This window comes from Pteropus medius, unplaced genomic scaffold (assembly GCF_902729225.1).
Source record: "Pteropus medius unplaced genomic scaffold, Ma_sr-lr_union100, whole genome shotgun sequence".
NCBI classification, from domain to species: domain Eukaryota; kingdom Metazoa; phylum Chordata; class Mammalia; order Chiroptera; family Pteropodidae; genus Pteropus; species Pteropus medius.
In genome coordinates, this window is record NW_024344437.1 from 2,847,264 (window position 1) to 2,862,582 (window position 15,319).

The 15,319-nt window shown below is 38.7% G+C and overlaps 1 protein-coding gene across 1 annotated transcript in view; it reads left to right on the forward strand.

Annotated features, from left to right (window-relative positions):
* SOHLH2 (spermatogenesis and oogenesis specific basic helix-loop-helix 2) overlaps positions 1–15,319 on the forward strand; it is a 48,489-nt gene that overhangs the window by 16,946 nt on the left and 16,224 nt on the right. Inside the window, exons 3-6 of the mRNA XM_039873092.1 lie at positions 8,024–8,085; positions 8,165–8,269; positions 10,046–10,145; positions 11,843–11,953. Of these exons, the coding sequence (XP_039729026.1) occupies positions 8,024–8,085; positions 8,165–8,269; positions 10,046–10,145; positions 11,843–11,953 (378 nt within the window). The remainder of the gene's footprint in view (positions 1–8,023; positions 8,086–8,164; positions 8,270–10,045; positions 10,146–11,842; positions 11,954–15,319) is intronic.

Consider the following 15,319-nt stretch of genomic DNA (forward strand, 5'->3'; position numbering starts at 1 on the left):
ACCTTTGTACAGTGTATTTGTATTTTTGGATCTATATTTTTGCTTAATTTAGGGTAATGAGCTCTACAAATATATTGCCCCGTTTACAAAGCATTTAAATCTTCATCTTTCCTAAAGCACTAACATTTAATGACTAAACCAAAATGAAGAGTCTTGGTTTACCTTTCCTTCTGCTGTATTTTAGATCTTCGATGTTGTTTTGTAATATCTCAAAAGCTGGAGCCTATACAACTATTTACGCTTCTCTGTCTAAGCACTTTCTGTGCCTCACCAGTGAATGAGGAACTTACTAGAGAGCAGGCGTACCCACACTTAAGAATTAGAGCACACGATCATAAATCTGTGTATCTATGAGATATACATACAGATTTCCGTTGAAAATGAGAATGAAGGCTTATTTTAGAATAAAACGTAAGAAGCCTCCTTAAAATGATTCTTAAATTTATTCTTACAGAAAAACTCTGTTTTCAACTTGGAGCTAATCGTTGATCAATTTTAATCGTAAAAATATTAGTACTTTATAGACCAACATTTTCAAGAGTTATGGTACATATCAGTTATAGGTTCACATCCCTATAGTGCTCCCTAATCAGATTTCATGAATATCTGTTTTTTGAGTCAGATGAACTCAGACACTACTCAATGGAAAAATAGTTTAAGATAGTCTTAGGATTCATGTGGTTGGCTCTAGAATTCTAGGGATATTTGACTCTTGGCTTAGGTCAGTTCTCAAAATTGTGCCACATGCAAAGAGCAGATTCTTGATCATTTAGACACATCCTGACACTTTATCTTCCAAAGGCAGGTATAGAAAATTAAAACGTGTTTCAAACTCATCAACATTGTTTGGATACTGTCTGAAACTGATTTTCCATTCCATGAAGCGTCTCTACTATTCTTAAAATTCTGTGATTCTCGTGAGCTCAGAGCAGTTCAGCAGCAGGAAAGGGCTGCAGAACGCGGTTCCATCTGCTCAGTCTGCAAATGAAGCTTGGCTCTGATTTCACTTTTCCCCATGTAATTTCACTTATCTGATTCATTAGCTTATTACTTCGCTATGAATATTCAATCCTGGGAGCCACAGGGATCTAAGAAGTTGTTCTTTTATGTCCCCGAATCCAAAATATCCTGGACTTGATGCAACTCAGTACATTTTATCAGCTTTCATGACGTTAGTCCTGTGAGCACTTGACTGTAAACACAATAACCACAAACATCTAATGATTTTACTAAAAAATTATTTATAAATTGATGATGGGTGCAAAGAGGAACTGAGGGTAGTTCTGGACCTTTATCATTCTGGCATCATGTCATGTGGTGAACCCAACCTAGGCGGTTCAGTACAGGAAAGTCTCCTGACCAGCAGCATCGTGGGAGCGGACATGCCAGCCTTCACTGCCCACCAGAATAAACTCTCAGAACTTTACTACATTCTACAGCAGGTACTCTGTTAGCAGCAAATGAACTCAGTACTTTCAAACTGATAGTAAAACTCAATTTTCTTACTGAAAACAGTTGTTTAAGTAATTAACAAGGAACATTATTTGTTGCAAGTCCCAAATAGGCCACTGCCAGTTTGAGTTGGCTGCATTAGGCCACGGACAGCATTATGGATAACTGTATTCAAGAAGGCCACAACCCAAAAATGACACTGGCTTTTGTCCCTTGAAGCCCTTGTGGCTCTAAAGGAAGTGAGTTTAGCAATTTCTCCCAGCTTCATAGGGACTTATAAGAACTCTTTTTAGTGGCCAAGGTTTTTCTGAGGTTCTTTGGTTAGCAGAGTGTTCGACTTAGCTCCAAAGACTTTTATATGATCTTTTTTCCCTCAGCTACCAGGGACCAGAGCTGGGGATGGAACAAGACTGGGGATGAGCACTGCTGCAGTCTGTGCCTCCGGTTCCAGCAGACACTAGAGACAGACATAGAAATGTATATTAGGATATCAGTATCCAATTTGGTATGTGGAGTATAGTTTCAAGAACCATCATGAATGACATTTAAAGAGTCTATTCTGTGAGTCTCTTCAGGAGAAATGAATTGCAGGTTTTTATTTTATTTTTTCTTTTCTTTTTATTAAAATTTATTTTAATTCATTTCAAGTATACAGTACATTGGTAGACATTTCTATAGTTTATAAAACGATCCCCCCAATTACTTCCTCCCTCCCCTGACCCTCCTCCTAGCCAACATATTAATGCTAACTGCATTTCCTATGCCGTGCTCCCCATCCCCATGACCATGCATCAGCTACTAATTTGTACTTCTTTAACCCTTCCCTATTCTCCCCCCCCCAAACCCCTCCCCTCTGACTGTCACCAAATTGTCCACTATATTTGTGAGACTGTTTTTGATTAGTTTGTTCTTTTTATTTCTTAAATTCCACATATAAGTGAAATCATATAGTGTTTTTCTTTCTCTGTCTGACTTAAATACCTTCTAGGTCCATCAAAGCAATATCTTTTTCCATCCCCTTCTTTTTCATATGTAGGGTTCTTGTTTTCTTATCTTATCACTGTATCTATTGGTTGGAGCACTTAATTCTTTTCCATTTAAGGTGCTTATTGATAGGAATGTAGTTGTTACCATTCTTTATTCCTGTCTTTGATACGTGCTTTTTCTTCTTAAAGGAGTCCCTCCAACATTGCCTGTAATACTGGCTTGGTGGTGATAAATTCCTTTAGCTTATTTTTGTTTGTGAAGCTCTTTATCTGTCCTTCAATTCTAAGTGATAACTTTGCTGGAAAAATTATTCTTGGTTGTAGATCCAGGGTCTTCATCCTGATGAATATTTTTTGCCAAGCCCTTCTGTCCTGCATAGTTTCTTTCGAGAAATCAGCTGCCAGTCTTATGGGTGTTCTCTTGTAGGTAACTATATGCTTTTCTCTTGCTGCTTTTAATATTCTTTCTTTGTATTTAACCTTTGGCATTTTAATTATGATGTATCTTGGTGTGGGCCTCTTTGGATCCCTGATTTTTGGAAATCTCTGAGCTTCCCGGGGTTTTATGTCCATTTCCTTCACCAGATTAGGGAAGTTTTTCCATTGTTATTCCTTCAAACAGCTGTTCAACATCTTGATTTTCTTCAGTTACACTGATCAGACAGATATTTGGACCCTTAATAGTGTCCCATATTCTCCTTAAATTATTTTTAAAGTCTTGGCATCTTATCTCTTGCCATTCTGATTGCATGTCCTTGGCTTTCCTATCCTCTAGATAGGGCATTTGATCCTCTTCTTTATTCACTTTGTTTATTCCATTTCATATACTTCTCATCTTAGATAATGTGTTCTCCATTTCTGACTGGTTCCCTTTTATAATTTCCATTTTTCTGTTTGTTTTTTTATTTTTAATCTCTTTATTGAAGTTCTCTACATTTCTGAAAAGTTCATTGAGCATCTTTATAACCTGTGTTTTGAACTCTGCATCTGTTAAATTACTTGACTCCATTATATCTGGATCTCTGTTCTGTTCTGTCATATGGTTTCTGCTTCTTTTTCTTCCCATTTTGGCTGTCTTTCTGTGTCTGTTTCTATGTAGTAAGCAAAGCTCCTAAGTCTCCCAGTCTTATTAGCATGGATTTGTGATGTAGGTGTCAAGTGGGCTTCTGAGAGGGGTTCAACTGCAGGCCAAATTTAGCCCCAACCTGTACCCCTCTGAGGCCACCTGTTAAGATTCAGCAAGGAATCCACAGATGTTGTGCTTATAGTTGCCTCAAGAGGCCACACCAGAAACCGAGGCCACTAGTGTGAGTCTAGTCACTGCCCAGCAAGGAGCACCTGACTCGCTGAGGATACACTGGATGTGGCTTGGGTGGGGGCTAGGTTGGGGGAGGTGAGGTTTCAGGGAATCCTCTGGGCTATGACATCTCAGCTATGGTGAGCTGACCTGGTGCAGTGGGATGGGGGAGGGTTCAACAGAGGAACGATGGATACTGCCGACACTTCTGTACCGAGCAAGTGTCCCCTTGGCCCTCACTCTGACAGTGTCCCCCTGTAAGTCCCTGGTGCCCCCTGCGCACAGCCAGGTCGGCACTGGTGCTCAGAGTGAGCAGGTCCATCACTGTGAAAATCCACTCGCAGACGTGGCCCCTTTAAGAGGCGTCTGCCGCTGCCGCAGCCTTCATCACTCAGCCGCTTGGGACTGGGCAGCCCCGCGTCCTCACTCAGTCCTACCTTTTGCTGTTGCAGGGTGCTTTCTTGGATTTCTCCCTAGTTGTATGGCTTGTTCATCCCAGGAGATTTTTTTTCCTTGCTGGTGCTCCTTGTTTCCAACACAACTTTGATTTGGTGGCCAGAGGGATGAACAGAGCCTCTATCATCTATGCCATTTTTTTTTTTTCACACTCTAAGCAGTTCTTCAAATTACAGATTTTTAAAACCCAAGAGAGTTCAGTTGAGAAGATACTTGTAAGGTCTCAGAACCCACAATTAGCTTTCGGTATATGGAAGAAGTAGTCTTAGTTGGGGTGTTTCTTTTAAGAAACAATCATTTGTTAGAAAAAGCATTTCTTTTGGTGATCCTGGAAACTAGAAACTATTGATTTGTAGAATGTGAATGGGCAGCTCAGCTTATGACCAGATTGTTGGATTCTGGGAACTCGATTGATGGCTGGAGTTCTGTGCAGTGTTAGTTAGGGGTTCACTGGTGGGGGAAGTGTTTGGGTTGGTAACTGATTCTGTGCTAATGACAGAAATCCAGGAATTCCAACTGTCTGATGTAAAGCTTGAAATTTGAATGTCATCAGGGCATATAAATCCATATATCCAAATCTAACCTATTTTTGTGTCAGTAAAATCAGTTTATAAAATTAAAAAATAGATACAAGATTATTTCTGAAAGCAAAGAACCTATTCTTTTAAATGATCTAATTCTAGAGTATTTAACTTATGATAATTTACTTTTTGTGAATCTGAAAAGCTTTTTTTATTTCAAAAGTTGAACTAAGCTGCCCAATAAGTTTATTCCAGTGGTCCCAGTTCTGCTCAGTACATTTTCCCCTCCCACCTCGCTTCCTCACCCTGTTCTCCATACCTTCACTATACCTCACATTTTTCATCTCTTAAAATCTATTCGAAATGCTTACACTGCGGCAAGCGTCCCTGCTCCCACTGCGTTTCCACCACGCCCTTCCACGCCAATATACTAACGTGCCTCTCTCACCGCCCTGTCTGCTCGCCAAGTCCTCGCCTCCCTCCCGCCCGCCTGTGCCTGTGCTGACGGCTGTTCTTCTGCTTGAGATCCTCATCTCCTCACGGAAGCTACACCTGCTTTCTCTTCTTCTCTTTCAGCCCAAACTTGTCAGATTTCATAGAATAGAATGAAGTCTGAATAGACCTCACCTGGGTGAATTTTAGCAACATTCTAGTTATTTGAAGTCATTAACTTAGCAAATATTATGAGTTATTGTTTAAAGAAGGTTTTGGGGCATGTCTGCGTTGGTCCGTTGTCAGCTCATGCCCAGATAACTGCAGTTTGTTCTCGCAAATCCACCCTCTGCCATCCGTCACAGAGCAGGTCTTTCTAACATGCGAATACAACCATGTTGCTCCCATTCTTAAAAGTTTCCCATTGCTCATCTCAGTTAAATACCAATCTTCGCTTTGACCTAAAAGGGCTACTATAATCAGACTTAGGCCCTGCCTACCTCTCTGGTCTCATCTCTGTGTCTGTCAATCACATGCTCTGTGCTAGAGTCACCTTAGACCTCTTTCGCTTTCTCAAACTGACTTGTTCTTTACACCCTAGGGCCTGTGCACCTGCTGTTCTCTTTGCCCAGAATGTACTTTGCTGTCTGCTTCCAGCCCTCCCCCAACCCCTACCTTTCAGGTGGCTAACTCCTAGCCAGCCGTGGGGCATTTCTGTCTGGAAGCCTCCGTGAGGCTGCAGAGCTGGTTCGTGCCCAGGTCCATGCTCCCATTGGACCCTGCAGCTTTCCTTCACAGCACTGGGCATGGTTTTGCCCACCTACTTAATTAGGTACAGTAACTGGTTCAGTGTCTTTCCTCCCCAAGAAACTATTAAATCCACGAGAGCAATGACTATGTCTGTCTCTGCATATTCACAGTATCCCCCAGAGCCTAGCACAGAGTCTGGCACAGAGTAGGTTTTCAATACTGTATATATGACTCAGATATATAATGTACTTATTATGTAATTTGGACTGTAGAATAATATCTATTTACCTTCACATGCGTATATAAGATAATCTAACAATATTATGCATTGGGGATTCTTCTGAGTCGTGTTTTAAGGAATAAACAATTATTGTATAAAACCACAAAGTCGTAAATGATGCGTTTCATATTTAAGAACAGTTTGTTTTTCTGAGGCAGTTTTAGCTATTCTCTTTAAAGCTGAGTTTACCGTAATATTCTCCTTGGAAAAAAATTTTTTTTAGCCGACGTCAGTGCTAACTATTCTAGTGTTCATCAAATTATCAGAAATTCCAATTTACTGAACTCTTAAGTGTAGTTAATAATAATGCTATAATTTAAGTTTTATTTTGGAAGATTTCAAGCATATAAATAGTATAACAAACTTCTGTGTTCCCATATGCAGCTTTAATAGTCATCAACACATGGCCAATCTTGTTTCCTCTTCCTGTCTCCCACACCTCCTTTCCCACCCTCCACCCCACCCATTGGTGGATTATCTTAAAATAAATCTAAGACATCATTTTCTTTCATCCATAAATACTTTAATAAGTATCCTCTAAGATAAGGAGTCTTAAAAAAATTACCACCATACCAATATCACACCTAAAAATTAATAACAGTTTCTTAGTATTATCAAATATCTGATCAGTGTTGAAATTCCTCTTGTTTATCTTATGCTTTCTTTTTTAAACTGTGAGTTTGTACAAATCAGGATTCAATTTTTCCTTTATTTTTTTTTGTCTTGCTCTTTATTTACGTATGTCTTTAAAAGGATCATTTTTCTTATAGAATTTCTCACATTCTGGATTTTGCTCATTTGATCCTCATAATATTCTTTTAAAAATTATTTTCCTTAAATTTCTTATAAACTGGTGGTTAGATCAAGAATCTGGATAATATTTAGGCTCTTTTTTTTTTAAAGCAAGAATGAAAGTGGTCCATTTTACATTCTAATGCCTGAGCAGTATCCTCAAAACTGTCAAGATCATAAAAAAAAAAAAAAAAAAAATCATTGAAAGTACACAATCTAGAGGAGTCTAAGCAGATCTGATGACTAAATGTTATGTGGTATCCTGGATGAGATCCTCGGATAGGAAAGAAAAGTCCAATAAGTAAAAACTAAGGAAATCTGACAAAAGTATGGACTTAAATGAATAATAATGCATCAATGTTGGCTTGTCAATTGTGAGAAATATGTCATCCTAATATAAAATGTTAATACAGGAAATTGAGTTTGGAATATATGGGAACACTTTATTATTTTCATAGTTTTTCTGGAAATATATAAAATTATTCTAAAAGGTTTATTTTTACAAAGTCATCTGTTCTCTCACTCGCCCCTTCCCCAGCTGTAAAGAACCAGGCACTAGTTGTTGCCATAGATATGAATCATAAAAGGACTATTCTTATTAACAGTGAATTTCTGCTCAGAGAAGCCATGGGTTTGACTAAAGATTCAGGATTTGGATTTCCTTGCCCATTAAACTGAAATAGAGAAGCTTAAGCATCTCCTAAAAGCCAAGCATTAAACAGAGTAAATATTAGTTTTACCAAAGTATCTCTTTCCCCTGTATTTCTCAAAAATCTGTAATTGTACCATCCACCCTAGCTGTACACTTCAGAATTCTCTTTATATAATTATATGAAATAAAAATATAATACTTTTCCTTGTAAGTTAAAAGAAAAAGTGGTCCATCTTTTCTCACTGATTTGAGATGCTACTTCTACTAAATTTCTATATTAATGCCATTTTAAATTCTAAAGAAATACAGAAAATCACCCTAGTTTAATTCCTAACAAGCTAAACTGTTGAATCTCAGTTTTTCGAATGATGATTTTGCTTCACTTTAACATTTTTTTCTCCTCAGATTTGGCAAGAAGAAAAATACACATTTACTGTTTGTTTTTATAATCCCTGAAATTTTTAAAGGTAAGTGCCCACTGGATATATTATTTGTTGTCTCTCTAAATAGAAACCATAGGTCAATATATAATACAGAGATTCTTAGGTTGTATTTCAGGGCACGGAGCTGATATTACTTTAACTGAACCACTGACAATGGAGAAACTGAGTATTGTGGTAAAATACTGGAAAACATATTTCTCAAATACTGGTGAGTAAAAACAAATTACCAAAGATTTGAAAAATTCTGATTAAAATACTAGGAAAACTATATTTATACCTTTTAAAGTTGTTTTTCCATTTTTGCCTTTTATTTGCTAAGGGTTAACTGTATACTGTGCACTGTAAAGCAGCGGTCCCCAACCTTCTTGGCACCAGGGACTAGTGCTCCTATAATTTAATGATCTGATCTAATGATCAGATCTAATGATCTGATGATCTGAGGCAGAGCTGAGGCGGAGCTGAGGCGGACCTGAGGCGATGGTGCCAGCGCTGGGGAGCAGCTGCAAATACAGACGAAGCTTTGCTTGTTTGCCCACCGCTCACCTCCTGCTGTGTAGCTTGGTTCTTAACAGGCCAGGGACCAGTACCAATCTACAGCCCAAGAATTGGGGACCCCTGCTGTAAGAACACATAATCCTTCTGAATCATAGTCTGAAGAAAACAAGTGTAATTGAAATAAAGAGAACCATGTTCTCTACCTGGGAAGAGAAAATTACGTCTTCCAGGAATTAAAATGTATTGTATGAGGACCAATACATTTGGCACAGGGGTTATTTTTTGATAGTGAACTTGTTACTCTGTTTTTGTAGCCTAGCTACTACCATTATTTCTCAGTCATCAAAATGGAACTAATTGTGCTGTGTCCTTGTATGATTATCTAAAAGCCAGGCCACTAACCTTGGATCCTGTCATACTTCTTGCTTGGCAAAACACGTGCATATAAGTTATCTTACTTCTTAATAGAGTAGTTATCCTTTCTGTTTCAGATTTTTAGATACAGATAATGTCAGCGCTTCAATTAGACTTCACATTTCTAACTCTTCACCTCTTTTGTATTGTTTTGCCAGCATCTATGCACTTAAGCCAATTAAATTAGCTTTAATTTGGCTTGTAAAAGGGCAGACTCCAGTTTTTGAAATTAAGTTCTACTGGAATAATTGTTGGTCTGTGACTATGGTTTTTTTAGGTTTGGGATACTAGCTAGGAAATCTTTTACAATTAAGGTGGCATTTTTCTTAAAATGGGCCTGAAAGACTCTTTCAGGATTATCCTGTATAAGCTCATACTTCAGATGAAACAGGATTCCGTACACCCCTCTTTTTTAATATTCAGGGAAGATTAGTGAGTCTGCTTTGTAACATTCCAGTGGCTCCCCGCCCCTGCAGTTTCAGAGTTCTTCCTGGAATGGCTCACCGTGGTGACCAAAGTTCCTTCTGTGACCTCTTCTTATTTGATTCTCAGTAGACCTAGAGCAGCTGCTCATTGCCACCTGTCCAGCCCCCTTCCGGTTGGTCATAACCATGTCTTCCAACTTCATCTTTGCTCCAAGGATGAGCAGCTGCAAAACAGCAACAATAATAACAACAACAAAAACACTGTGAGATGCCACATTTTGATAATACAGCTGCTTACTGAAGACTCATACAGATTTTCTCTCTCTGCCATTTGTATATAAATAAGAACTTAATAACTAAACTCAGTTGAATGTGTTTTAAGCAAACCAATCACTAAGTTTCCAAAATCCAGTTGAAAGAGGATGTCCTGGGGTAAATATTATGTGGTATTTTCATTTTGATTTCTAACCTGGGTGGTTTTATGCTTCACAGGCTGAGATCTAGAAATTGCTTTCTATTTTAAAAATACTGCTTTGTAAAATCTATTGAGTAAAGTGACAGCTGCTGTTGATTAGGGTGTGTATGTGTGATTAACTTAATTAGCACCAGTGATTTTAGAATTACAATGGTCCCCCTTTTAAAACTTTCAGTTAAGAATGAAAACTCTATGAAGCCTGAGCAATCTGGATTGCCCCTGCAGAGGTCCCACAGTGAACACCTGGGATATTTTTCTACTGATCTATTTGCTTGGTTAGTTTTTTTTTTTCCTCACTTTTTCAAAACACCAATTTTTATTGTGTACATTTCATTAAAAGATTTATAGAGAACTTATTGTTTGTGAAACGCTAACTCACGTGCTGGGAGTGATATAAAAGAAGAGGCTATTTTGTGGAAGACGGACACAACTTCTGTATTTCAGACTCCAGAGCTGGGACTGTGGGTACACGTTACAGAGTATGCAGCTCAATGCAAGGGAGCACTTTATTACAATCACAATTGTCCACGGGGAGTAGGGTGGATTGTAAGGTAGTAAGTTCCCTATAGCTGGACATGTTAGAGTCTGGATTATTACTAATCAAAGTTAAATAATAGCAGCAGTGTTCAAACTTTTTAAAAACAGTTTCAAATAAAAATTTTACATAAACCCCAACATTTAAACAGATAAGAGCAGCCTCAGGTGTGTTCTACCTACCACTAATCTCTCTGATGTCTTTTTTGAACTTAGTAACCTATCCCCCCCCAATTATTGAAAATGACCCTTAAAAAGGTCTCGGGCTTTCTCTTTTCCCTTCCTTCTCCTTCTCTCCCCTCTCCTTCCCTCCCTCTCTCCTCTCTTTCTCTCATCTCAGAGATATTAGCACTGGCATTCAAACCTGCATTGGATAGGCAATTGAACTGGGCGGCAGACCCTTCTAATGAAATGCTAGCATTGTATGCTTAGATTGATTCAGCTTTCATGAATTTCTTCCCTTCACTTTTAGCTGATTTTCAAGCAAGTTTAATACAGAGCACAGGGCTACAAACAATGGGCACAACTGCTGAGGACATGGGCAATATTGATGAGAGTTGTGAGTCAGTCACTTCTGGAATTTGTAGAATGTGACCATCCACTATTTGTAGAAATGTGACCGTCTACTATTTTGAACAAAGAGACTTGGCAACCAGTAAATGTGGTTAAACCAAAGATGCACTCACTGAAGTAGTGCGGAGATATCAACAGCTTCTTAATCTTATTTAACATTTTAGCTTCAAAGGGCACTGTATTAAACCTTATCTGGGATGTAAGGTTGGGAAAGGTTTTGGATTGTGATTTTCTTATATTACTTACAACTGCTTTTTGAGCCCCACTCACATTGAATCTTTGTTTTTACTCAGAATACTAACACTGAAAATAAAAGAAAAACTTCAAATCAAGTTGTGTCCCTTGGGATAAAGGAGATAATATTAGTTTGTAAGTTTCATAGGGAAATTTTTAAAAAATCAAATCAATCGAAATGCCTGGAGAAGTTCTAGAAAAAAGTCCATTAATTGAAAATTTTTTATATGAAGGCCATCTGCCCTTTGCCGAGAAAGATGGAATTGTGTATCTTGGCCCTCTAATCTTTTATTCTTTTTTTCCTGTAATGTACCTTTAGATAAATTATATAATTTGGGATAGCTGTAACCAGTGAGGTCAGATTATTTTGTGTTATTCCTAATTAGTATATTTTAGAATTTTGATCAGTCATTGAATTTATGATGCCCTTGATAATAAATTATTTTGAAATTTTGAAATAAATTATTCTGTACCAAATGAGTAAGGTAAAGTGCTTTGATATTTACTACACCTTAGTTTGAAGCAGGAGACTTAGAGAAGCTGCTATTGATTCGTGTATTAGTGCTTGTTGCTTAATGTTATCTGACAATTTTCTTCTTAAATGCATCGTGTGATTTTCTCTTGTTTCTAGCTCTGACTCTCTAAGAAATGACAGTGGGCTTGAATTAAGGGATCCGTTGTCTGATTTCGAGAAAAGCAAAAAGATTTCTCTTCTTCATTCAAGCAAGGAAAAGCTGAGAAGGTGAATTTTGATACAGCCCTTTTTAGCATTATTCCTTTGTAGAAAGAAATTACTTTAATGAATTTCATAATTTTTTGTAGTACTGTTAAAAGTCTATGTGAAACTAGTAAATCTGGCAACTAAACACATGCCACTCATTAATTCATTTAGTCATTCAACAAATAGCTATGAGTGTGCCAGAACATAATTGGAGAACTGAGATAAAAAATAAAAAAAAATCCTCGCCTTCAAAGAAGTCTTAGTCTAGCGCTCAGACAGACTTTTAAATAAAGAACTGCTAAATAGAAAACTGTTTTAATACGTCATGATGGAGAGGAACACACAAAAAGCATGCTCGGAAAGTTACCCAGGACAGAACGACGAGGCAGGGAGGGCTTTCTTGAGAAAGTGAGAGCTAGATTGAGCTTTAAACCAAAAGTTACTATTAATTTGGTTTAGAAGTCAGGGAGGGGTGTTTTATGTGGCTGGAGTAGCAGGAACAGAGGCTGGCGGTATGAGAAGGTACAGTGAATTCATGGAACAGCAAATATTTTCGTATAGTTGGCTATAAGGGCACAAGTGGAAAGAGGCAAGAGGTGAGAAGTCATCGGTGAGGGCTGGGTATGTCACATCAAGAAGTTTAAAGTTAACCTGAACTGCTGGGGAGGTCAGCCAGGGGTTTAGCAAAGGAAGTGACAGGATAAGATTGGTGCCTTGGAATGGAGTGGATTGAATCTGAAGGCCAGAGGAGTCCATAATAAGAAATTATGAAATCCTGAACTATGGTGCTTGAAATGAGATGGCGAGGAGTAAGCCAACTGTAGATGTGTTAAGTAGGTAGAATCACTATGCGCGTGGCTGAAGGAGTTGTCAAGTGTAACTTCCAAGTAAATGGTGGAGCCATCGACTGACTAGGAAGGACAGTGGAATGGGGGGCCAGTGGTGGTGGGGGTAATTTTGCTATTGTTGAGTTTGAATGCCTCCAGGTTTAAATGGAGCTAGCTGTCCATGAAGGAGTTGGCCCTGAGGTTCTAGAGAAAGATCTAGGCCACAAATATAGACTCTGAAGCCATCAAGATACAGATCTATTTGAAGCACAAATGTAGGATGGATTGGATGACTTTGAAAAGCAGATAGGGAAGAGACAAGTAGAGAAAAGAACCTCGGGGGAAATCTCAATATTTAAGGCACAGGCAGCTGAGAAGAGATCGGGGGGAAAAAGAATTGCTAGGAAGATAAGAAAAGCAAGAGGGAGCGGTGTGGAGACCTGGGGAGCAGAGAGTTTCCTAAAGGAGCGAGTGTTCAGGAGCATCACACGACTCAGAGCTCAAGTAAGGTAAGAACTGATAATTCACTATTTGTATTTGGTAAAACCTAAACATCATTGACCTTGGCAAAAATAATTTTGCTTGCGTGGTTAGGGAGGAGGCACCATTGCAGAAAGATGGAGAGTGAAAGGTGAGAGCATAGATGAAAGAGAAAATGAAGGTGCATGGTATGTAAAAGGTAAAATTTAGGGTAAAATGAGAAATTTTGATAAGGCTGAGCCAGACTCGAATATGTTTATATTTGTATTCCAAAAGAAAATTGCTGGAAGAGTAACAGAGGTCTCAAAGATACTCATGGTCTGGTTATCTGTGGCTGCATTAAAAAAAAAGAAACCAAAATCCATTGGCTCAATACGTGGTTTTATGGGTTAACAATGTGAGCAGAACTCAGCTAGGCAATTCCTCTGCCTACGTGACATTAACTGGGGTCACTTGTTAGTGTTCAGTTGGTGGATGGTCTAGTCAGGAGCGTCCAAGACGTGACCAGAGCCATGAAGCTTCTCTAGCAGAGTAGTCCCAGGGTTTGTCGCCTTTTTCTGGGGCAGCCCAGAAGTCCTAGAGTGTTTAAGAGACAGGAAGAGGAAGCTGTCAGTCTCTCAAGGCCTGGGACCAGAAACTGGACCAGCACCACTTCTGACAAATACTGTTGGTCAAAGCAGTCACAGAGTCTACCCAGATTCAAGGGGAGGGTGCATAGATTCCACCTCTCGGGGAATGTCAAAGAATTTTAATCCCCTACAGCTGACAAGGGTGTTAGTGATGGATTTAGCATCCCTGAAAAGTCAGAAGGCTATGGAACCAAGCAGAACCATTTCCTACTGAAAATGGAGGGAAGGAGCTAAAACTGAGTGTGGATAAAGACGCGTCTTTTGATGGAGGCCAGAGATGGGTAGAAAGTTGAGCAAGTTCTGCCAAATGGCTTTCATTATCTGCTGAAGATTAGTGGGAAGATGGTGGGGTTTGGGCTTGATAAACAGGCCGGTGGATGGCTTTGTCTAGTTCAAAAGGCCTTCACCCACATGTCTGCTGCCTTGACCAAGTAAAGACTTAGGCCTTCTGTCCAGGGCTGTCCTACAGAGTTCGCCATTCTGCAGTGAAATGAGAAAAACACAGTGCAATGATTATTTTTAAAGCTGTATATTATATAATTTATATCCTAAGGTTGTGTTTTCCATGCTTTAATTGTTGTTAAAATTGTGGTGATATTAGTAAATGATTACAAAATAATGTTATTGGGAGATGGTAACATTCATTATTTTTTATGTCTAGAGCTAACGGCAATTCTTGATTGGTCCTGCAAAATTCTGCATTGTTTTTATTTTTAATTTCAATGGTTGATGAAAACTAACATCAGAGAACTACTCATCCAGTAGACTAAAACAATACTTTGGAGGGTGTCCACCCCTTTGACATTCAAGGGCTAGAAATCTTTGTTCCCCAAAAGAAAAGCTGTAACCAGGATCCCTCTGTTGCCCTTTAGAGGTTTGCTTAAAAGATGCCAGCAAGTAAACAACCATCCATAATTATTTGGTTTTGCCTTTTCTTCCTCTTAACCCTTCTGATTATGCCTGTGAATCTTCAGATAGAAACTTCTAGTCCATTCCCCTTCCTGCTCCTCTTCCCAGTCAGCTGCTTGACACATGGTTTTGTCTTTTTAGTTTCACTTTGTTTTGTTTTAAGCAGCATAGGGCAACGTGATGTTTGCTAGTGTTAAGGAAATAATGGTCCCAGCTAATGGTTTTGAATATTTGTGGTTGGGAATTTCTTTTTAAAACTTCTCTTAACATCTGTTTTCTTTATCAGAACAGATTAATAAAAATTAGCTACCCAATTCTAAGTCTTTGTGAAATCACTTTCATTATACATGGTTTAAAAACATGAAATGTATGTCTTCATCTTGGTAAGGTGTGTGCATTTCAAGTGATGCCATCATTTTGTTTGTGTGTCCATGAGTCCAAATAATGGTGGTTTAGTAATTTTCAGGATGTCTGCTCACTTGCAAAGAAGTGAACGTGAGCTTCACCACAGTTTCTCACAAGTGAAGGCTTTTCCTGGTCTC